We start from the raw sequence: 24,233 nt of genomic DNA, 5'->3' as shown, positions 1-24,233 counted from the left end.
GGGCGGCTGCAGAGGCTTTGAAATTACCCAATCACCCTTTCTTTTCCTTTTGGCCACAGCAGCATATCCAGACCTGTGGGTGTTCTGTAAAACATATTGGTTTTCCACCTCATTGCAAAGTGTTTATTTCGTGTCTTATATTCAAGGTGCACTATGTAACTTTTTTGGTAGCTGCTTGTCTCCATGGAGCTGTTTTTGCTTTGCCTGTAATGTTCCATAGTTTGAATTTGAACATATTTTTCTCTGTGTAAGAATGCCAAAAGAATAGATGTTTTTTTTTTTTTTTTTTTTTCTTTCTTTTTTTGTTTGTTTATATGTTTATTGCAATAAAGCCAATTACACCACGATACCACGGTCAGTGAGAAGTCCAACTAATAACTGACATACGTTAATACTGCATAACGCATTCCCTCAAAATATTTCCTCTGGAAGATCTTCTGCCACATTTGCTGCCATATATGGTGTAAAAAGTCTGTTGCATCTCAAATGTCCATAGCTAGCTCCTTTGCTATCTCCCTAGCTAGCCTTTTGCATGGTCTCCATGGATACGGGAGAAACAAACAGCTCATTTCACAAAATCCAACAGTCCCTTACTTGTGTCCTTGGAACTGCACATGCTGCACTTCTTTGTTGATTAAAATCCCATGTTATGATGTTAAAAACTGAAAGGTTTCAAAATCTGCTCAGTGTGTGAGTCAGGTAGCCACAAAAGCAGCCAACCACTCCATTGCCATGGAACCATGTAAAAAAAAAAAAAAACTTTCAGTTTGTAGATGTGTGTTATAAATACAAGTTATACATTTAATTTAATGCTGCACAGAGGAACTTTCCAGCTAAAGCACTATTGTCTCCATGGAGACAACCAGAAAAGCTTCACTGTGTCTCTTTAAAACAAAAGTATACAAAAGTATATATTTGCGTTTCAGCTTACCATCACACTCTTGCTTCTTTATTGGAGAGAAGAGGTAGCTTGTGTTATTTTACCTCCAGGAGCAAACTTCTTATGTTTCATTGCTCTATAATTCGTGTGTCTCTGTTATTGCCCACAGATGGGGCTCTTGTTAGTTGCATCTATCTACCAGGACAGCAGAGATTGGCTGCATATGGGGCACATGGGTGTTACTAAGTCATTGTACAGGAGGAAAAAGGCATGTTTGACTGTTTATACAAGCTGCCAGTGTTTTGAGAGGCTTGAAATTCGTTTATTAAAAGATACGGCGTGGGTAAATAGAACTTCCACATGTCTTATTTAATAATGTTTCAAAAGCAAATAGTTTATCTACAAAAGTTTTAGGCATATGCTGAAGCTTGTTTTCATCTTAAAGTGCTTTCATGAATACAAAATGGTAATAGTACCCAGCAAAAGTATAAGACTGAGAATAACATTATCATTATGGTCTGGTTACTGGGCATTTTAAAAAATCATTACCATTTAGAGATACAGACATAAGATAAAAACTGTTTTCACATTTTGTTTTTCAGTGTGAGGTATGTGAGTTGTTAATGCACTTACCATAAATCATAACCACATGTTTTCTACTCTGATATAAACAGGAATGTAGACTGTTGAAATGTTTAAGTACCTTTTTTCCCTTATACCAACCTACTTCATGTTTGTTGTGTATCTTTTAAGTATTTTATTTCATTATCACCTGTTACTATTTCACATTATAATACGTAGCCTTGAAAAGATCAAAGCCACAATAACAAGTCAAGAGTCTCAGCAAATAGGAATAACAAGATTCAAAACATATGTTCTCTTTAATCTGTTCATCAACTCTTAAAGGAGCACTGTGTAACTTTTATGGCTACTTTTCTCATCAAGATGTATTACATTGTCTGGAAGGTTCCACAGCATGGCATTAAACGTATTTATTTTGCATTTATGAAAAATAAATATGCATTCTTACTGTGGTGACATGCCTCTTCCCAAATCAGACCTGTAACTTGTGGCGTCATCTGCTTGACTCCATGGAGACAGAGAAGTTTAATGCCATACTGTGGAATTTTCTCGCAGTTACATTACCTGATCCACCATCTAAACATTTACATAGTGCACCTTTTATGCCACCATGTAATATGAAAACTCCAGCATTACAGCGCCTATACTTTTGCTTGCTGCAGAGTGCATGCATAGACCTATTTCAAGTTGAAGAGGTCGTCAGAGCGGTGGGTTATTCCAGGTAATTTCAGCAAGAACTTTCCTAACAATTTGCCACAACAACCACAGGGGGCGTGCAATTAGCTCTAGCTAGCAGAAAAACCCTCCTACAGCCACAGCGGAGAGCCTGAGGAGCAGATATGGGGGATCACCAGTCTCCTGCTCGCCTATGTAATTGGCTGACACATTGTAATAAGAGGGGATCATCTCTCTGTAATCTGTCACAGCCCACCACTTTGCTCTCTCTCTCCCTCACGCACGGCTGCTGTTGACATCTATCCAGTCTGTGTGGCATCTCACCATATCCTCCACCCCTCCAGTCATTTTGATTTTGTAGACTCCACTTGCTATACAACCGAAACATCTCTCGCTTTCCAAATCCGCGCATTTCAAGAGGTATCATGCGTTTGTGAATAGACTCCACCATTGGGTCCGTAGCGATAGGGCTAAATTGGAAGGTGTAGTTCTCTCTGTGAAATAAATTAAACAGGAAACAGACCACAAGCGCTTGCAGCAGCTGCGCTAAAGCAATTCTGATAAATTAAATTGAAACTTTCACTTGAGCAGTCAGCCGAGACCGGGCAGCATTAGGAGAAGTGTCACCAACAGCGGCAGAAGCAATAGATCGACCTTTTTAGGGTTTCCCTGCTTTCAAACACTGCATAGTCTACACCTGGTCTAACTAATGTGATACTGCCGATGTATATGTATGCTACTCAAAAATATCTCTTATCCTTTATACAATACAAATTACTTGAGTTTCTAAACAGTGTGTGACACCAGTGCCCCCTTGTGGTCACCTGACACCAAATTAAACAAATTGTAAAGACAAGAATTTATTAAGGAGGACCAACAATGCACACACAAAGTCTAGATTTATATTTAAAATTGCATAATAAGTGTGTTAAAGGTGCACTATGTAACTTTTGGGTTGGGTGTCAGTCACCTGCTCATTTATATACAATATGACATTAAACACCCCCAAAAATACGATTTCAGGTCTGGTCTGGTTTGATCTCCATGAAGATAGGAAGGCTTAAAGCCATACTATGAAAATCAATTACATCTCCATCTGGAAAAAAGAATTTGACGGACCCTCCACCAGAAAAGTTACACAATTCCCCTTTAATACAGACGTCACGGTTAGACAAAATACAAAATACACATTTAATACTCTCAGCGAGTTTCCAGCTGTTTCATGTATCAGAGGTTTGACATAGAGGACCTCTTTGTCTCGAGCTTTGGCACAGCTGTAGTAAAAGGCACTGGATTTGTATAATGAACTGTACTGCATACTGTTTGTTTCTTGGGACATTTATTGGCTTAAAGGTGCACTGCGTATCTTTTCTGGTGGAGAGTCTGCTATATGCTTGTCTCATGGTGATGTGTCATGTGTCATTGCTTTGCCTGGGATATTCCACAGTTTGGCAATAAACTAATATATCTTGTATTTATTCATTTACAGGTGTTTTTATTTCTCAAAACTACCACAAAGACATGCCTTCTTACTGTGAGTGGGCCCACTTCTTCACAGATCTGACTTATAACTTGGCCTAATGATGTGGTCTGCTTGTCTCCATGGAGATAGGTAAATTAAATGTTATACTGTAGAACATTCCAGGATAAAACAAAAACATCTACATGGAGTCAAGCAGGTGGTGGGCCCTCTACCAGAAAAGTTACATAGTGCACCTTTAATCTTTGTCATAAAATTTAAATCTTTAGTAGAAACTTGGCGTCCATCGGTTGGCATCAACAGTGGTTGCTCTGAGCTGCAGCGTCTAGATCCATGACTCGTGGGAGTCGCCCACTAGCTCCGCCCTCTAGGTACCCCGACTTCACACTGGATGCATCTGACAACCTTCTCTTGCTGCAGTTAAGGGCTGGAAATATTCAGATATTGTTTTTGTCTTATTTTGAAAGAATACAAAAAGACAGATGCACTGCTACATAGCTTGTGTTGCAAACCACCTGAAATGGCCAGTAGCATCTTGCGCCTGGCGCCAAACGTAAAGATACCCACTTCCTTCAGGTCTTCGTCGGACAGAGTGAGAAAGGTCTGGTAGTCAATCTGGAAGACACAAGCACAATGAGAAATATTTATAAGAAGATTTTCATGTTTTATTTACAATATTATTTCCCACCTTAAAGGGCCCATATTGAGCTATTTTCTGATCGATGTTATAATGTTGTTTCCTCATCAGAAACATGCCTGTTGTTTCATTCACACACGTTTAACACATAAACCCTGAATATTTACACCGAGTTCTTCTCTAAACCGGAAAACACTCTTGTTCTACCTTGTGATGTGTGTGTGACGCCAAGTGACATCAAGTAGTAATACAGGAAGAGCTCCATGGTGTTTTTAAACTGGATAATTTCACACCTGGAATTGCCAATCTCTACTAAACTAAAGGTAAAAGGAGCTGTTAACTTGAAAATTACTTCTTCTGGTTATGACAAGGTGGAACAGAGCATTTTGAGCTTTGGAGATGTAGACAGACTAATAAACACTCAAACGTGTGAATGAAACAAAACACAACTCAGGTATGTTTTTGATGAGGTTACAACATATAATATGGCTAAAAGCTCACAAGTGTCAATTTTGCGTAATATAGGACCTTTAACGAATGTCCACTCTGAAACATAATCTGACAATTCTATTCACTGACTGCAGAAGTAAAACACATAGAAGATCGTGACAAGTGTAAACAGTGTAACAGCGTAAACAGACAGCAAAGAGATTTGCTACGACTCAGGAGAGCTCATCACAAACCACATAGTGTTGAGATTTCTGAAAAGAAAATGAGAAATAAAGGACAACTAAATAAAGTCCACACCATAGACTGTAGGAAAAAATGGACATAGTGTACGGCCCCAGTCAAAAGAAGCTCTAATGAAGACTTTTATATCAGGGTGAATTTGGAGCTGAATTCCACATTAGGAATAGGACTTTATTAACGAACAAAATAGCAAAATGAAAACCCCAGGAGTATGTAGAGTCGGTCAATAAGAAAATTTTAAGACCAAAATGAGGAGGCTCACTGAGGCAGTTACAGCTAAATTTTCAATATAATGTGAATTGGAGACAGAGTCAATGGAGCTGGAATCGCCAACATGCTATGTCCATTTAGATTTACAGTCTATGCTCCACGCGTACTCCATAATTAGGGCATTGAAGAAAACATGATCATATATCAGATGCTCCATGAGTGTTTGATTTTACCTCCTGTTCTTCAAACACGTCGATGTATTTGAGCAGGCCCAGTTGGCTGAGCAGCGAGGGCAGGTCATCAGACATCTGGGGGGAGGGGCTTCTCTGGCTACAGGTCGATGCCCACCGTGAAGAACACACCCCCTCGAAGTAACTGCAGCTACAGGAGAACTGTCCGCTGCACACAGGGGGAGACAGACGAATGAGAGCCAGCCACAGTGATATCAAGCAGACAACACAAACACAACTAAAATGTATGGCTGTTTTAAAGGAAGTTTAGAGCCATCCCCTAATTTTACAATCTATCAAAAGTGTGTGTGTGTGTTTTTATTACTGAAAAACAACAGTCAAATTTAAAGATGAAATACCCAATATTTTCTAATAAATGTTTTTCCCCAATAAAATATATTATAAAAGCTGAATTTTGTTTTTATTTATTAAATATAGGACAGTTCCCATTAATCAGCGTGTGTTAGTACAGCATGTAAATGTGCCAGAGTTAGTCATGCATGCAGGTTAATTTTCATCCATAGTCCCATTGGCAGGGTGATGGTAAGACAAAAAATAGGACACAGGCATAAAACATTCAGTCCATCACACATGACAAAGACATTAAGATCAGTGAATATTAACTGTAGCCACATTAGTAAAATTAGAGCACGCTAAAAGCTCACACAGCACACAGTTAATTTTTTATCTTTTGCAAAGTTGTGATAAAGAGCCATGTGAGTCACTATATTTTAGTCTGGTTGGTTGTGTAAGGGTGGTTCTGTCTGCTTCTCTGCCTGAAAAAGCTGTTTTAAACTGTGCTGGTAGCCAAAAAATGCATACTAGCAATGTGCCAAAGGGTTTGTGAGAGCCAGGAACTGAATACTGACAGCTCAGGTAACTCAGGCACTACCTTAAACATAATTCAACCAATTTTTATATCTATCCTACTTGGACAACAGAGGAAATACACAGACAACTTTGTAGAATATATTTTACCCCCTTTTGATTCAAACCTATTATTTTTTACAGATTTTAAAACAGCAAAAATTTTAAAACAGCTTGAAACAAAGTAACACAAAACTGCTGCTCCAGCTCTAGATCTGACTTACAGGTTTTGTCGCTCCTTCCTCTGTTCCCGGAGGACGTGAATGCGGGGAAGGCAGAGGCGGATGGGAGGGTGGAGGGAGGAGAAGAGGGGGATGAAGAAGAGGAAGAAGAGCCCCTCCTCTCTCTCCAGTTCTCAGACTCACTGCCGTTGCACACTTTGTTCAAATGAGCCGCCCAAGGCTAGATAAAAGAACATTTAAAGTTTAATACGGGTTATTACAGTGGCATGAGAGCCTTGTAACTGTCCCCTCACATCTGCCACTTTAAAAGGGCACTCTCTAATATCACACTGTATGCTAAACCTTCACATAGTTTTCCTAACAGTAAAAGAGTGATCAAAAAGTTTTGTTTTATTAAAAGTAAAAAGGGGAAACAAATCACTGAATAATCACCAGACACTAAAAATACAGATGCTTAGTTTTAGTGGCCTTTACTTTGGTGTGATGTTGGAGGGGATATCTAAAAAAACTAAATGAACTTCAGTTAGTACCTTATAGTCCAGGTGTGGGCTATAATTTCTACGTTGTCATGTTTGTATTTTAGTTAATTAAATATTTGTTTTTGTAGTATTATTTTCTACTTTTAACGACTGAAAAAGGATCACTTATTTTCGTCCTCTTGGCTTGGAGATTTGAGCTTGAAACTAAACCAACCGCTTTTTCCTCAATGGTAAATCTATAAGGACCGGAGCCTGCCCATTAACAATGACCAGCACACGGCCCTTTTGCCTTTAAAGAAAATTGAAGTTACACTAATGTTTCCTGCTCTTATTAAGACCCATGCTTGTTTACATCTCCCACACTGTGCTGGACTTATAAAAGACTTCGCTTAGGTAAAACACAAATAGCTGTGTTGACCGCAGCGGTATCAGCCTCTAGGTAATTGAGCCTACAAATTGGCAGAGCTTACCACACAGTGAGATAAATGCTTCACACGGTTAGAGGGCAGTACCACTAAACGAGACTATGCTATTTGGCCACAACGGGGAGCAGATTAAAAAAACTATCCTGATACAAAGTTCAGTGGGCGATTTGAAGGTCTCAAAGCTGGTTTTAGCCTGATGGTGGTTGGTACCTGCTGGTTGGCGCTTAGGTAGGGTTTGTAGTTACGGCGACTGACGTTACGCAGCTCTTTGATGGCCTCGGCTGGCATCGACTTAGAGAAACCCAGACCACTCCACGTGTCAGTGGGAGTGCGCACTTCAGTCACCACAGGCTTCCTCTGCATGGCTGTAACACACAAGATACAAAACATGAGAAAAGGACCACTTGAAATGCAATGTACAAGTCTCAAAGATTGGGAGTGCTGCCAAATGTAAGTGATACTTTGTGGTGAGATCACGCTGGGGGGTTCTACATGTATCTTTATGGTGGAATGTTGAGCAGTTACTATGCTGGCACAATGCATATGTTAGTATACACTGTTTTAAATTGTCTGAAAACTCCAAAAAACAAAAAAACAAAATGGATTTAAAGCACACGTTTTCTGGAGCCTGTGATAAATACAAGGGTGTTTATTTGTATTGGTAGGTGGCAATAGGAAACATTTCCCTGACCCTGACTCTATCTTGCAATGTTGTAGCTCAAATCATACCACCCAAATCAGCACCAAAATGGCAAAACTAAATATACGCCTGAGTACATTACAACTCAAAGCATCAGAAAAATTTACTGCAGGTTTTTCTCATCCCCATGATGACCCGAAATATTTGCCCTTAAATAATGAATCACAAAGAGCTTTTCATCTCCTCTCTTGAGAACGCCACAGAAATAAACCTCAAACCGAACGACAAGCAAATCACTCCTCGTGCAATACAGATCAGAAAACATGTGTGAAAGTGCCATAAAAACAGCTCTAGACTCTAGATAGGGCTGCAGCATCACCGGAAGGCAGGCGATTGCTATACACTTGTGCTGTGAGTCCAATTCATACACGGGCATATGGGGGTCTTAATGGCTGTGAGGCAGATGGCCCATTCAAACTGCTAATTCATAATCTCATAAAACAACACTGGGGGAATATAGTAGCATTTGGCTGCAAATCATCCCGGTATCGCTCATTCAAAGTGATGAATGGGCCTACGTTGTGTATGTGTGCATAGTGCCTCTTGTGTGTATGTGTCTATGTGCAGAGAGCCAGAGTAACTGCCAGCGCTACTCTGTTATAACATTGGCACGGCCCGGACCATAACAGCCCACTTCATCAGTTGTTTTGGCAGAAATAAGTTCACGCTAAACCTCTTTTGTGAAATTACAGGTCTCTCAATCATCAGCATAATACCAAAACTAATTTGAGGATATTTTTGTGTTAATATTTTTGTGTGGATAAGCGCACTATCAGACTTTGGCCTGTTCAAATCCTGACTCAAAACATATCTATTCATACTGACTTTTAACACTCAATTTGTTTAATTTTATTGTTTAATGTTTTTGCATGTTTTTGTATTGTGTTGATTTTAATGTAAAGCACTTTGGTCACCTTGAGTGTTCTAAAGGGCTCTATAAATAAAGTGTGATTGACTGATTTATTGATTAATATGATCAAAGTGTGTGTTCTGTATTGTTTCCCAGATTTGTACTACTGCTTTTAGGTTTACTCCTACCAGCATTACCTCAATTTCTTTTACTACTTGTCTATCTATTGTTTATACATTTTTTGTTCTTAAAGGTGTAACTTTTCTGGAGGAGGGTCTGCCACCTGCTTGTCTCCATTTAGATCCAGTTTTTACTTGGTCTGGAATGTTTCAAATTATGGCATTAAACTCAATCTAGCATGCATTTATTCAATTACAGTTTTTTTCATTGCTCTAAAGACAATTCGGCTCTCCACAGATCTGACCTGTAACGTGACTTAATTGTAATGCCATACTGTGGACTGTATCAGGCAAAACAATAAAATCTCCATAGAGACAAAAAGGTGGTGAACCCTCCATGAGAAAAGTTACGTAGTGCAGTGTTTTTTTTTCTTTCTTCTTTTCTTTTCTTTTATCTTTTGACTTGTGCATATACATTTGTACAATTATGCCCTGTGTGACACCAGTCTCTTGCTATTTTTGCTACTTATTTTGAATATATTATTACCATTTATATTTTTGCTTTTTGTTATTTTATTATATTGTATACTGTGTGAGCTAATTTGTCCAAATAATTTCCCTTGTGATTTAATATAGTTTGTCTAAATCTATGTCTAAATATCAAATAGTATGTTAAAAATGTAGTCAGAGTTCAAAGTCAGAGTCAAAAGTGAGTGGATTGTGGGAGATGATGCACCTATACCGAATCAATGCAAACCACTGCTCACTAGAGCCTGAAGGAAATCCATTTTAAAGTTGTAGTCCCAGCAGTTGAATGGGCTTATGTTATCTCAGAGCTACTGAACACAAAACTCCAGAGGCCACAGTCCAATGTAGATAAAGTACTGATGTGATGCTGCCTCTGTCCTCGGGGTCCTCCAGCAGGAAATTGGCCTAATAAAGAAAGATAAAACATTTAGGACAACTCACCTCTGGTTGCAAGCAGCTTCTTCTTCTCATAGTCAAAGTCCTACACAGAGTAAACAGAAAGAGCACAGGTAAATAATGCATGAAAGTGTTTGGGGAGGAAGTGAAATAGCAATAAGGAGACTCAATGGTAGATCCACTTTCTTCTATTGCAACAAATATTAATATTCAATGCTTCCTCAAATGACAATGGCCAAAGGGAAGGTAACCATATACCAAAACAAACTTATAGCTGAGAGAATACCTGTTTTATATGCATCCTGACAATTAAGTTTTCCAAACTGGTTCTTAGGATTGGCCCTATCTCACTTACTTAGTGAGCCAGAACCATACGCTTTGAAAAAACGTTACAAAGATGAGTGGATCTGGAGCTGATTGACTTGATTGAGATTTGGATATTTTTGTTTTAATACAATAAATTTTGAGCAGTACAAGATTAAATAAATTACTTCTATGGCTAATTATTGGTTCATTCTGTTATTTATGTGGTGCATAAGCCTCTTAATGATACTATCTATTTCAAAATGTGTTCAATGGGATTATCCTGTATTATGGTTTTTGTGTCAGTGGCATGAAGTAGTTTCAGTATCAGTATTATTGTTAATCACAGTATATCTCTGTGGTAATATATATCTGAATCGAAAACAGTGGTCTTTTAATTCAGAGGTAACTGTATCAACTGATCAGTTGCCCTGGTGTACACTGACGAAAGGAAGGCTGACAATCTGCACCATCATGGGTGAAGTGTCTTGACAGAACTAGGCCTGAATAGGGATTAATCTACCAAACTTTGGATTGGGAGACCATCAGCCCTGTCACGATCACACATTTTGAAGTGTGATATATTGCTGAAGTAAATATAGATGATAATACTGAAACTATTTCATGCCACTGACACAATCACCCAAGCACAGATTTAAACCACAAAAAATATTCACAATATATTCTACGATAATGTTAAAAATCATGAGCTGCAACAAATAAATAGCAGAATGAAACACTTTAGATCTTAATTTGCATCTGTAATGAATCAAAAAGTTATTAATTCAGACTTTTACATCTTAAATCTTATTATATAGCCAAAAAATAACAAAAAATTCTCCAATAGTGCAAAAAAAATCTAATCACATGATAAATACTGACACAAAGAATATTGTTCCAACTACTACAATTACAACTACACTACAACTTCTCTCTGTCATTTTACTGCAGTAGCACAGTAAATAAAATACTACTACTAAAGGATAAAGATTCAATTGGATTTACAAACAAATGATAAATACTAGAATTCAAAACGCTTAGAAACTCCACATTTTATGAGCAATCTGAGTGCCTGCAGGTGAAACTGTATGAACCATTTCTTTTTTGTATCTTCTACAAATTCACTTTCAAGCTTACGCAATCAAAGGCTATCCCAACTTAAATATAAAACAAAAACTGCCAATCGCAGTCTATGAGATGTGACAGTTCTCTATTGAAAAGGTGAAAAGCTGATTTGTCTCACCTCAGATCTGAATGAGTCAGCATGGTCCACCCTCAGGCTGCTCCGCCGTCCTCCCTCCTCTGAGCTATTTAGTAATCTAGTGCAGCCAAGACAAAATTAGACTACAGTGTGCAAAGTGAAAAGTTTATCTTAGGTCATTCTTACCAGTACGCAACACGAATACAGAACCATAATGAACTGAACAAGAGCTACTAATTAATGTACATGACAGTTTGTTCTGTGTTTCAGGTCAGCGAGATAAGAAATAAAAGAGTCAGCAAACTATAACAGTGTGCGTTGTCTCTTTTTCAGTTATATACAAACAGATTTAGAACATGCAGGTGTATAGAAGTCTATGTATTAATCAAGTGATAAAGTCAAACTCAACAACTTAAAGGGACTGTATGTAGCCTGCACTTTTAATGTTTGAAAAAAGGTACAACGATCACAATTGAACTTGGGTTGCCAGTTCAGGCCGTGGAAGCTCACGTGAAAGCTTAGAAACTCCAGAATGCACTCACTGAGCTGTATGAGCATAGATTAATGACTGAGTGCAGGTACTGTCATTTAGGTAGTGAAGATTTACATCAGAGAGAGTCCTTTTAGGTTTAAATTAACAGGATTTCAGCATTGTAACTAGCAACTCAAATACAAGACTCAAGATTCTCCTTTTGGACGGGAACCAAACACCAAAAGAAGACATAAACAACTTGATTATCATGTCCAAAATTGTTGTAATTAAGAAATAGGTTGAGAATATGGGTCATGTTTTTGAAATTTAAAATCAAAATCTTATATATTGGCCCTTTAAAAGCTATGAAGAAAAAGCAATAAAAAATGGGCATAAAAGCAGGAGTGATTTTCTTGTGAGGGGCCATAAATCAGTGCTGTGATCCCATCTAACGCTAAATCAAGTTTAAGTGCTCTAAACGGTCACCTGTATGAGAGGGCCTGTCCCGTGGAATGGCGTCTTCCTCTACCATAAATCCTGTTGATATCCGGAGTCGAGAGGCTACCCCTTCGAGACAGAAAGTCCACTCTGTTTACGTCCCCTGATCTCTGTACCACTGTGTCACAAAGATCAGGGGACGTGTCTTTAGCATCTTCATCTTCTGACTGGCCAGACAGATCCTCATTTTCTAGAATCTGAAGAAAGGCAAAGCACTTAAGAGTTTTACTGTCATTTTACATTAGCTATCTATCACCAGTTATCTATGTAAGTTTTCTGGTGGGTTGTCAGCCACCTGCGATGAGATGTTATTGTTTTGCTTGGAAATTCTACAGTTCTTATCTTTCTCCATGGAGACAAACATGTGTCCCCACCAGGCCAAGATACAGGTCTGATCTGTGGAGATGCGACCCCACTTCCAGTGAGAATGTGTTTTTTTCAAGGTATTTTTGACACCTGTAATTGAATACATTTCTAAACTGGTAATCCCATTCTGATAAGCGTTATATTAAAGTCACATTAGTCAATTAAAGGTAACTGGTGGGCGTAATTTGACTGCATCTTTTCATTTCTCATAGTTTGTGCTCCATAAAAATACCTTTTCTAATGGACGGCTGTCTGTCCCCTTCAGTGTGGTCCTACTTTCATCAGAGGGAGGGCTGAGGCCTGGAGGTGGCGAGGGGCGGGGCTTTGCGCCCTCTGAAGATGTAGCAGGTGCATTGCCTGGACAAAAAGAAAAAGCACACAATTCTAATATAAAAACATTTATTCTTGTCTGTCCAGCAGGTAGTGTATGTGCAAAACTAGTCCACCAGCAGCTCATCTCCTTGAAGCTGTTATTGCTTTGCCCGAAAGTATAGCATTAAACTTAACTAACTCACATTTATTAAATAACAGGTGAATTTGTAGCCTTGGAAAACACAATCTTATTATGAGTGGCATCCCCTCTCCACATATTTCACCTGTACCTTGACCAAGGGCCTTACCTGCTGATAGAAAAGTTGAATGCCATACCGTGGAACATTTATGTAAAGCACTGTGCTGTAAGACTTTTTGTCTTATACCACTGTGCATGTAAGATTTTTAGGTGGATCTAAATTAGAATGTGCTTCAAGGATGTCTGAAGTAATGTATAAAAATTCGATTAAATGTATTTTTTTTTACTTCCTGGTATCAGAGCAGCAGTTGCCTCAAGGTTTCACAAAAACTGATAACACTCTGAAAATCAATTCATAAAACTGACAAAGAGATGAATAAATGTCCAACTAAAGATAGGTAATACTTTATTTTGTAGTATTTAATCAAATCTTTCTTCACGCCCTCACCCTGCTCAGAGATCCTCAGCTGTTGCAGTAACAAGTTGAGCCAGTAGTGGGTCATCCCGCTGCCAGCCGTTAAGGGGTCAAGGGTCACTTGGGTTTCTTTGGCAGTTTCACTAGAATCCAGACCGAGGAGGAGACAACGTGCCTCGTAAAGACAAGAAATATTCCTCTCCAAACCTTTTACTACCACCGACTGAGAAACACAAAATGAACAATGTTTAATGTCATAATAATAACTATTGGTACAAAATGGATTCAAACAACACATTTTCAGGAGCTTGTGATCAATACAAACATTCACGGTGTTGAATGTTCATGTTTCATTTTCAGCAAAAAAGGTGAGAGTGACAAACTGAAAGCTTGTGACTGTCTGTAATATAATGTGTGAGAGACTTGAAATCATCTCTCCTGTAGTAGTTCCAGCTAAGTCAGCTCTTTCTGATAATAAGGTAACAGAGCTTCTAGCAGAGTAGTGCTTTCAGTTAGCTTCACACCCCCAGGGAATATTGATGACATCAGCTGCAAAGTATCAGCTACAAAGATATAAAGGAACAGTATGTACTTTATATCATAGGGTTTGTGAAGAAATTTTAAGGTTTTTTGTAAAATTTTGAGAAATTGTGCTGCAATACATATCTTATATTTTATGTCAGATATTGGTCACCAGGTTCATGAACAACTCTTCAGCTGAATTATGAAAAATGATCAAAGAAAGATGATATATCGGTTTCAAAGCTGTCTGCATGGCAACGTAAACACAGAAGTCATGTCAAATCACACGCCAAGCACAGTTATTATAGACACATGCAGGAGCACATTGCATGGATAATTGATACCTTGCTGGTTTGTTTGACTTTGGGCTTGACACTAATGAAGACTCCCAGGTTTTGCATCATCTGAGCCAGTTTAGAGGGATCTGCATCTCCGTCCTCTCTCATGTCGAACATCAAACAGACAGGCAGGCAGTCCTGGCATTACCACACAAACACAGAGTCAATCAACGCTATGTGAAACTAATACAAATTCTTCAACCACAATATCATGATATCCACCTGTCTAATATCCAGCCTAAATCAAAAAGAATGTGAAGACCTATGTAATTAAAGGTATACTGCATAACGTTTCTGGTGGACTGGAGGCTATCTGCTTGTCTCCATGGAGATGTTATTTCTTGGGCAGGATTGTTTCTGCATCAAATGTATCGCTCTCCATGAAGACAGGCAGGTGGTACCAGAACACCTTGCCGGTCAGACCAACAGTAAGGATGTTTTCAAGGTACTTTTATTTCATTTACCTAATTAATAATTGACCTAGATTGACCTAGTGAAGTTGGTGTCAAAGCAGTTAACAATAGATCTCTGTTATCAATTACACAAAAGCCTGCCAAGAACTGAAGTCTTGAAAATGCTCTGACCCAGTCTTTACTTAAGTACAAGTACAAAAGAAAAAAACTTAGTAGAAAGAGTACAGCCACCCGCTATATATTTTGTGGTAAGTAACAGTACTTTTACTGTGAAAACTCCCTCAGTCATCAAGGTAGAATCCATGGAAAAGGAGAAATTAAATTTGTCAACTGAACAAAAGTACTTTTACTCTTAATAAGTATCATTTCTCAGCACTAACAGTCTTAATATATATCTATATCTATATCTATCTATATATATCCCAGTTAGTCTCGTACTCACCATGAGCTGTTGTCGTGCCAGGCATACCCCATCAGGATTACCCTGGATGAGCAGATTGGGGGGGCTCTGTGGAGCGCTCAGGTCCGGTAAAATTATTTGAGTTTGGGTTTGGTGCATGACACTGAGAAAATGAGCTCCATTCTGTCCCAACAGGAAGAGGTGCTGCTGCGAAGTCACATCCAGCTGTGTGCTCACAACCCCCGCCGTGACCTCTGACCCCAAGAGCTGCTCCATCAGTATACAGGTGGCTTTCTGATAGACAAGTGCAAATATGTTAAAAGTAGGGCAGGGCACTTTGCGTTAACTAATTAAGTCATTAACGCAGACAATTATTTTAACACCGTTAACGCAGTTTTTATTATTTATTTATTTATTCTATTGTAAAAGTCTGTTTCTCACTAGCTTTTATTTTGAAAAAGTCCACCGCGAGCGTTTCTTTAAGTTTGACGTCTTTTCTTTACACTTCTTTCACTTTTTTCTGACCACGTGAGATACAACGTGTCCGAGCCTCCGTGAGCCGCGGCTCCGACCGCGGGCTCCGGCTCTGGCCGGACCAGCCTTGCACTCTGAGCTGAGCTTGTTTCTTTAGTTCAGTGTTGAGTCACTGATTTACCCAGATACCATTGGAAGAAAAAATGTGATTGGTCCATTTCCATTCTATTATATTAACCCTTTGTTTCCCAAGAAATATCAGTCCAAGTTTATAACAATGATCTAGAAATTATTACTAGTGTAGTGTTCATTACTCACGGCAGAAAAAATATTCAATAAATATATTAGTAGTACAAAAGTCCATTCAATATTTTTTCTTGAGCCTTCAATGAATACCTTGAAGACTCTGAGGGTTCCCCTGTGAAAGAAATGCTGTTTGCACAACAAATGTTTGGCTCTTTCATTTACATTTCCAATAAAAGAGTGCTATACTCTACTTTTTAATTCATTAATTGGTTTTGTGTATAACATGCGATTAATCGCTCGAACTCATGCGATTAATCGCGATTTTAAAAAATTATTTTTGCCCAGCTCTAGTTAAAAGCATGCATTATAATATTGGGTTGACCATTTGGATTAATAAATAAACTTCTATTAGTGATATAAGTGAGTATTTAAAATATTGTGCAGTTAGGAAGTTATTTTCACATTTTAAAATGAACTTAAATGAACATTGCCACTGCAAATATTTTAAATGGTATTCTGGTAATTTTGCTCGTGTTCAGTAATGACTAACTTGACTTAAGCCTCACTGCTTCATTCAGTGGCTGCAATCAACCTCCCTCCAGCTCTTTCTACCTTGTGTTAGTCTGGTTCTTCAATAACACAATAATATTAAAAATGGTCTAAGTACTTATAACTCTTGTAATGACCTATTTTGTATGTTTATTAAGGGAAATTGGTTCAACACAGTTTTGGCCTCTAGTCCTCTAGAAACTGTATAAAGTATATATGGAAATACTGTATAATAATTTGAGTGTTTGATTCTTATCTGTAACAACGTAAACATCTGTAACGCTAGAACACATCTTATACTAACCTTGACATTTGCTGCGTTTCCCTGCAGCCCCCAGACAGTACAGCAGCTCCCACAGAAACCAGGCTGCGTCTGAGGCACTGCCCTAAAGCTCACGCTGACGCCGAGAGACTGCACCACCTCCTGGATGAGTGGGGAACCAACATCAGGCAACGGCTGCGGCACAACGCTTACGGGCATGTCAAAGGTCAAGGCCAGCGCCTGCAGATCCTGGGACAAGATTTACACACAGTTGGCAAAACAAGGTGAGGAGAGAAATCTGAAAATATGGCATGACAAAGAGTGGCTATTTGACAAATGCACCTGTCTATGGTTCTATCACAAACTATATTAATCATTGTATTGATCTGTGCCCTGACAGCATTGGTGAAATTGAGTTTTCAGGAGAAATATTTCTCTTTGAGTTGTGTTTGCGGAACTTATACACAGATCACTTACTCTAATCCTTTTTCTGGCTTCTTCCACCCCATCTATGGGTCCAGTGATCGACACCTGTAATAAAACAAAATAACCGAGGCTAAGTAGTAATTTGGCTTTCGCATGCTGGCTTCATACTGATAGTAATAGATATGGTTAAACCTGGTTGCTTTTCTCTCCAGATGCATTGTGCCGATTTGAATCAGGAAAGTGGATATGACAAGACGTGACCTCTATGACTTTTTTGATGTTTCCTCCTCCTTTCCCGATCACATGGGGGTGCTCGGTGTGTGCCACTTCCATCTTTAGAGTCACCCTGTTCACCTGGTTAGATTTGTATCATAATTTAAATGGCCCATATTATGCTATTTTCTAATGTATTTTATAATGTTGTTTCCTCATCAAAAACATACCTGGAGTTATATATTGTTTCAGTCCCACATGCTTAATTAACGCACACACATTTAAGGCTGTGCTTTTTCTCTCAAACAGAAAACATTTAGAGTTTGATGTAGAGATGTAGACAGCCTAATAAACCAGGATTATTCAAACATGTGTTAAAGAAATAAAACATGGTATGCTTTTGATGAGATAACAGATTTGTATAATGGCTTTAAACTCACAAAAGTCAATTTTGTGTAATATAGGACCTTCAACCCTTTCATAACAACTCTAATTGAGGGTGAATGTCAATTTGTTCGTGTAGTTGCAGTAAAGTTTGTTACATACATATACTGATTGTTTGTAATTAAGGTAGAAAGTTTTGCAGTAATTTAAAACAAGAAATACACATATAATCTATATAATTATAATTCCACAATATTTTTAAAGTATTCGCATAAGAACAAACCTTTGAACCTGCCAATGTTATTCTTGATTCAAACTCATTAACATCATTAACTTTACCATTTAAATGTAACTTGTTTATGCTATATGTTACTAGATTGCCTACAGCATATTGATACTTTACAGCGACATCACGTTGGGGGTGTTCAACATGCATCTCTATTGTTGTGTTGACACAATGCACACATTAGCAAACAGATTAAAAAATATATATTTTAAGATGGCCTGAAAACCTCAATAAAAAAATACAAACTGGATTTAAATAAAACATTTTCAGGATCCTGTGATCAATACAAGCGTTCATGGTCCTGTTTCGGTGCTTAATTTTCAAGGAAAAATTGAGAGCGACAAACTAAAAACCTGTTGGCTAATGCGAGCTAGTTTGTGACTGTAATTTTATGTGTGGGAGATTTATTTAACAGCACAAATCATCTCACATGGTGTAGCTCCAACCGAGTCACCTCTTTCTGGTCAGATTGTGTTAAAATAAATCTCAGAGTAACTAACTTGATTAACAGTGCTTTCAGTAAACTTCGCATCCCCAGGAAATGTTGCAAAGTATCAATACTATAAATGCACCCTTACCTTGGTTTCAAGGACATCCAAAATCATCTTCTTTGCTTGTAAAACATTGTCTCTTTTGCCCTCAACTTTCACATGTGGATCTAGTTTGAAACAAAACAGAGGTTTCACTTACTAAAGATGCCATTTTGTGTCAGAGTAAGCCCATTATTATATATACATCTGAAAAGCATTGAGGATCTGTGAGTGTTTCTGCACCTTTCTTTGACTTGGCACCGATCTTCAGCTTGGATGGCCATTTCACCTGCGTCTCTGTCTCTCGCATCACCTGGAGCAGCAAAGACAAAGGGTGAGAAAGAAGTTGCATTCAATCCACAATGCCTGTAATCAGTAGACTGGTAAAAATAGGGCGAGACAAGGAGCAGATCACAATACAAAGCTTGATTTGCATTTGAAATAGCCTCAATTATCACCCTCCATAAACCCACTAATCACAGGATACAGGCTATGGAAAATGCAGGGGAGTTTCAGGCTGATTTTGAAGCTACATTTAACTAGGGAACATTAGTGATGATGAGGTGGAAGAAAAGTGATTTGTCTTTTGTTCTGAGATGCTCGATTAAATATGATTTGGTGTGGGAGGAAAACTCACTCGCTCGAAAAACTCCTCTCCTGTCTCTACAATGTCCGTCTTTGGAGCTGAAAGACAAATGAGGCTTGTCAAGAAAAGAAATTATGAAGGTAAATAAATACTAAAATGCCATTAGTACTTAAAATACTAAGTTAATGGGTCCAGATGAGATGAAACAGGACAACAAGTTTCTTCTCATTCATTGCTTGTATTCTTGAAAACAAAACTTTTTGAGTTTCATGTTTTGGGGACACAGGTGGAGATTATGACCAGAAATATGGATTCCAGCTCAGACAAATGCATACTGTCATCCCCTTGGTATAAATGTGGTGCGTCTGATTGGTGGTCAGAGAAGCCAATGGCGCATATTGGCTGACAACTTTTTGCCCCACAGCAGCTGTGGCTACTGCTGTAGATTACTATGACAATAAACAAAGTATTAATAACAAAGCACAAAATGATTTAATTTTGAAAAATGTGTTTTAGAAGGATCTATTAGTTTATTAGCTGTATATTATGTGTACAGTATGTAGTATCTTTATAATCCCCAAAGTTTTTAAAACATTTAGCAGAATTGTTTTAAACTGCTTTTTTGGACTTAAAACAGCTGCATTATAGATATTGGTTAGCACATAACCGCGAAGTCTTTGAACTTGAAAGTCTTTGGTAAAAATGAATGGAACAGAAGCGAGCAGTTACCACTGTTGCCTTAAAATACTTAAATGCAAACACCTAGTTACTTTGTTTTCCCCCCTCCTGCAGTATTTGTCATTTTTTCCCCTATAGCCCACCCTCTCTTCCCTCTGGTGTTTAATATGAAGCCTGTGTACAAAGTCAACACTAAATGTTGACTGGCTGCAGTTTTTTCAAAGCATGAATAAGAGGCTGCCGGGAACACAAGACACTTTTAAAAGGCCATTGGAGTGTTGTGACATTTACAGGGGTGAGAGAGGAGCCCCCAAATACCCCTCTCCCTCCCCATCTCCATGGGTTACACGGGACAGTCCTGAAGAATGACCAGGACAACAGTCAGGGGTGGAGAACAGAGGGGTGGTGGTCTGGGCTGGGGATCACAAATAAGTCCGGAGACAGCTAATATCATCAATGGCATGTAGTGACGCGAAGACCTCCCACTCTTCAAACATTTAAAAACAGAAAATGGTGAATAAAATAAATAAACATCAAATGAAAACTGGGATTTGTATAAAGAGAAGATTATGTCATTGATAGGTGACAAGATAAGAACAGTGGTAAAAATACTGCTCCAAATCTGCACATAAGTAAATTACAGCTACTAGTATAGAGGCCATATATAGAAGAACATATATAGATAGAGATTGGGATTGTATTGTTGTCATACATCTTCAGTACATCTAATGTTAAACCAATGGAGAATTTAAGATTACACAGAACTTTAAATACTAATACTAAACTTTTAATACTAAGCATGTTTTTAAAGTACACTACACCACACAGTAGTGTGACAGAGCACTGTGGTTTGGAAATATTTTCATAAATATAAGTGATAGTGTCCCTGCACAAATAAATATATAGGTTTATATATGGGTTGTTATATAATATCCTACAGAATTTGTCACAAAGCAAACTGAAGTCTCTCTCAGTGGTACAGACAGCTGGAGTCAGCCCAGGGCATACATCACCGTAATAGAGTTTGAATGAAGTTTCAGTGATGCTGACAACAAGGAGATGGACAACCAGCTGCTCAGACAGACATTTGACAATAGTAGTTAAGTACCAAGATTTAAAAAGTAACAAGAAATACTTCTGCATTAGTACTGACTAAAATTACTTGATGAAAAATCCTGGTGTAGAAGTATTGTACAGCAGTTTAGTAAGTGCCGCAGACAGGGAATATTCTAGTAACATGCCAGTATACAACTAAATATGTTACCACCAAGCCTTGTTAAATTGAGATGGTTTTGTTGGGAAGGGTGTCTGACTTAGAACTGGTTGTTTGATAAATGACAGCACACTAGAACACGGATGTTGCAGTCCAAAAAATTAAAAAGGCTATACAAAATTCATCAAGCCTAAAATATCAAAAATATCAAAGTTTCGTTAACGATAAGACAAAGCAAGTAACTATTTTGTTCAAATATGAAAACACCAGATCAATTCAAGTTAATAAATTAAAAGTTTTTGGAGTAAATTATGTAATTACATGAACTACAATAAAAACTAATGACTTAAGTATGAGACCACAAGATGCTACTTACAATATATCATGTGCTCCAGCTTCTTCCTGTCAATCCTGAACCTCTCCTCCACCCACTCAAGGTCCCTGTCCTGTCCCGTGGTTGGGGTCCCGTTTGCATGCCCCTCTTCTTCCTCTTCTCTCTCCTTTGGGTCACCATTATGGTTCTCCATGGGCTCAGGGTCTGTCTCTGGTCCAGATCCGGGACTGGTTTCGGGCAGATCAGGTCCCACTGTGGAGGAGGAAGCAGCAGAGTTATCCTCAGAGGTGGTAGTAGTAGCAGCCATAGCAGGACAGATCCCTTGTCTGTGTTAAGGGTATGTGTGTGTCTGTGTGTGTGCATGCATGTGTGTGACCAAGGATACCAGCCAGAGCAGAAAAAGGGGAGAGCGGCAAGAGACCCCCCCTTTGACTTCTCTAAACCCGCCTCTTTGGCTTAATCAAGTACACAGATTCTACTTTCCGTGCAGGATTTCTTCCAAAGAGTAGAAGGATCTGAAAAGAGTGGTAGCAATTGTTTATTATTTTATATTTACTGCAGTAGATTTTTAGTCCTTTAAATATTTTTAATAGTAAGAATATGTTTTGGTGATTTGCATATTGTAAACAAAAAATGTGTTTCAAAAGATTTATGTTTTATTACACAAAATTGACTCAATAGCTTTTGGCCATGTTGCAATGTTACCTTTTCAAAAACATACCTGGAGTTGTGTGTTGTTTCATTCACACTCACAAATGATCAAATTCCTCTTTATTATTACTCTGTCTACATCTCCAAAGCTCAAAATGCTCTGTTCCACCTCGTGAAGTCATGAAGCTGTAGTTTTCAAATTACCTTTTACCTTTTGCTCAGTAGAGATTGGAAATTCCAAGGCTGAAATGTGAAGTGAAGGTGTATGGAGTTTAAAAACATAGTGGAGCACTTCCCATATTACCACAGGACATCACAAGGTGGAACAGAGTGTTTTATGTTTGAGAGATGAGCTCAGCCTAAATATGCCGGATTGGTGTGTTAAAACATATGTGTGAATGAAACAAAATATGACACCAGGTATGCTTGTGATGAGGAAACAACGTTATTACATAGATCTGAAAATAGCGCAATATGAGTCCTTTAATCTTTGTATCTTGTTTATTTCAGTGTCATATGTCATATATAATGACTGTTACTACTACTATAATGTCTATTGTATGTTTGTGTGGTTGTTAGTGTCTCATGATGCCCTTTGAGCCCTTTTTAACTACAAATGGCAAATAAGCTAACCTAATCTAATTTGATTCACACAAATATGAAAACTTCCCATTAAATAGAAAAGGCCTGAGACTGGAAAGACTGATAGTACACTTCACTTCACAGCATGGCACACCTCCTCACTACAGCTCTCTCAGCTAACCAAACACAACACGCACATCTGCACATACGTAAGAGCTCTGTTTGTCTGAATGGGTCCAACAAGACTTTAAATAACAGGGGTTAAAAGATGTCAGAGAGGGGTGCAGGAGAGGCAGAGGTGGTGGGGTCTATGGAGGGAACTTAACAATACAGTCAGTGTTGGGCAGCTGGACAGTTATTTGTTACTAGATTTGGGATGGGAATGTCCAGTAAGAAAATAGGTTGTGGTTGAAAAACATTACACACATCTACAGCTAAAACAGGTTTAATTTAAATTAAACATAATTTACTTGATTTACTAGTATACCTACTGTTCAAATAATTTTGAACAGCAGGTATACAACTGTTCAAAATGTATTAATGTCAATATTACGAATATTTTTTGGGGGATTTTTATTTTTTTATTTTTTTGTGCTGATTAAAAATAAAAATGTAAACTTTAATAGTAATCTTTAAAGTATAAAGAAATTAAGTGATATTTCTGCATGTCCTGGCCCTTCACTTTTACCTGATACTTAAACCTCAAGAAAGTTTTAAACATTTCTGTTGGATTGCCCAGTTTTATTGGAATACTCCAAAAATCTATTGAGATATTCATTTATCAATATTGAACACTCCTTTGTCTTACTAAGATGTACCACTGCAAATCCATCTGAGCCTATAACATAGGTAATAAATAAATAAATAGGGATGTTTTATATTTGAACTCAATTGTTTTCCATATTGCCCAGACACATTTGGCCTGGAGCTGTGCAGTAAATAGCTTTTTGGCAGAAAGGAAATCTCTTTCTCACTAAACTACTGCAGGCGAGACTTTTAGCCTGAGGAGGGACGTGGTTAGTGAGAAACATGATGTCTGTGTCACTATGGCAACTATTCAGAAAGTACTGTTCATGTTCTGGGATTTTTAAGATGATGTCAAAAACTCAGGTGGAGGGAAGATGCCCATACAAGATAATGGTTTATACATGATGTTTTGATGACCTTTTAATAAAAAATATATAATATTTTGTTTTTAAATTCCTAACCTACTCATCACTCCGAAAGCCATAAGAGCCAAAGAAAAAACAAAAATAAAGAGAGATAAAGTGAGTGTATGCCATATCTAGGGTGACCAGATTTTCAAAATAAAAAACTGGAACACCCCTCGGTCCATTCATGACTAACATGTGAAGGGAATTTTTATTCACCTTGTTTTGGGATGGCAGTTTTCCAATGAATGAATCAACCAAATCAACACAACGCATTGCAGGAAAGAAAAGGAAAAACA

General features: G+C 38.1%; 1 protein-coding gene across 1 annotated transcript; it reads right to left on the bottom strand.

The window, feature by feature from the left end:
- Positions 1–3,305: 3,305 nt before the first annotated feature.
- bicc2 (bicaudal C homolog 2) lies at positions 3,306–21,857 on the bottom strand. Its single transcript, XM_055159039.1, has 19 exons — positions 21,593–21,857; positions 19,377–19,423; positions 18,983–19,052; positions 18,788–18,867; positions 17,519–17,680; positions 17,378–17,431; positions 16,943–17,149; positions 15,412–15,663; positions 14,563–14,694; positions 13,730–13,919; positions 13,003–13,127; positions 12,393–12,601; positions 11,477–11,552; positions 9,976–10,015; positions 7,548–7,702; positions 6,472–6,653; positions 5,388–5,553; positions 4,133–4,232; positions 3,306–4,044 (listed from the first exon to the last, which is right to left on the bottom strand). Exons 1-19 carry the CDS (start codon positions 21,855–21,857, stop codon positions 3,914–3,916), a joined length of 2,643 nt encoding a protein of 880 aa, XP_055015014.1. The 3' UTR covers positions 3,306–3,913.
- Between the last annotated feature and the right edge of the window lie 2,376 nt (positions 21,858–24,233).

This window comes from Boleophthalmus pectinirostris, unplaced genomic scaffold (genome assembly GCF_026225935.1).
Source record: "Boleophthalmus pectinirostris isolate CB_2022bp ecotype Guang Dong unplaced genomic scaffold, ASM2622593v1 HiC_scaffold_23, whole genome shotgun sequence".
Classification (NCBI taxonomy): Eukaryota; Metazoa; Chordata; class Actinopteri; order Gobiiformes; family Gobiidae; genus Boleophthalmus; species Boleophthalmus pectinirostris.
This window is presented reverse-complemented; position numbering and strand designations above follow the sequence as displayed.

Coding starts and splice junctions, on each gene's coding strand:
- bicc2 (XM_055159039.1), bottom strand. CDS start 21,857: ATGGCTGCTACTACTACCACCTCTGAGGATAACTCTGCTGCTTCCTCC. Junction 17,432..17,518: donor CTGGAGAGAAAAGCAACCAG/GTTTAACCATAT, acceptor GTTTTATTACAG/GTGTCGATCACTGGACCCAT. Junction 4,233..5,387: donor ACGTGTTTGAAGAACAGGAG/GTAAAATCAAAC, acceptor TGTGTCTTCCAG/ATTGACTACCAGACCTTTCT.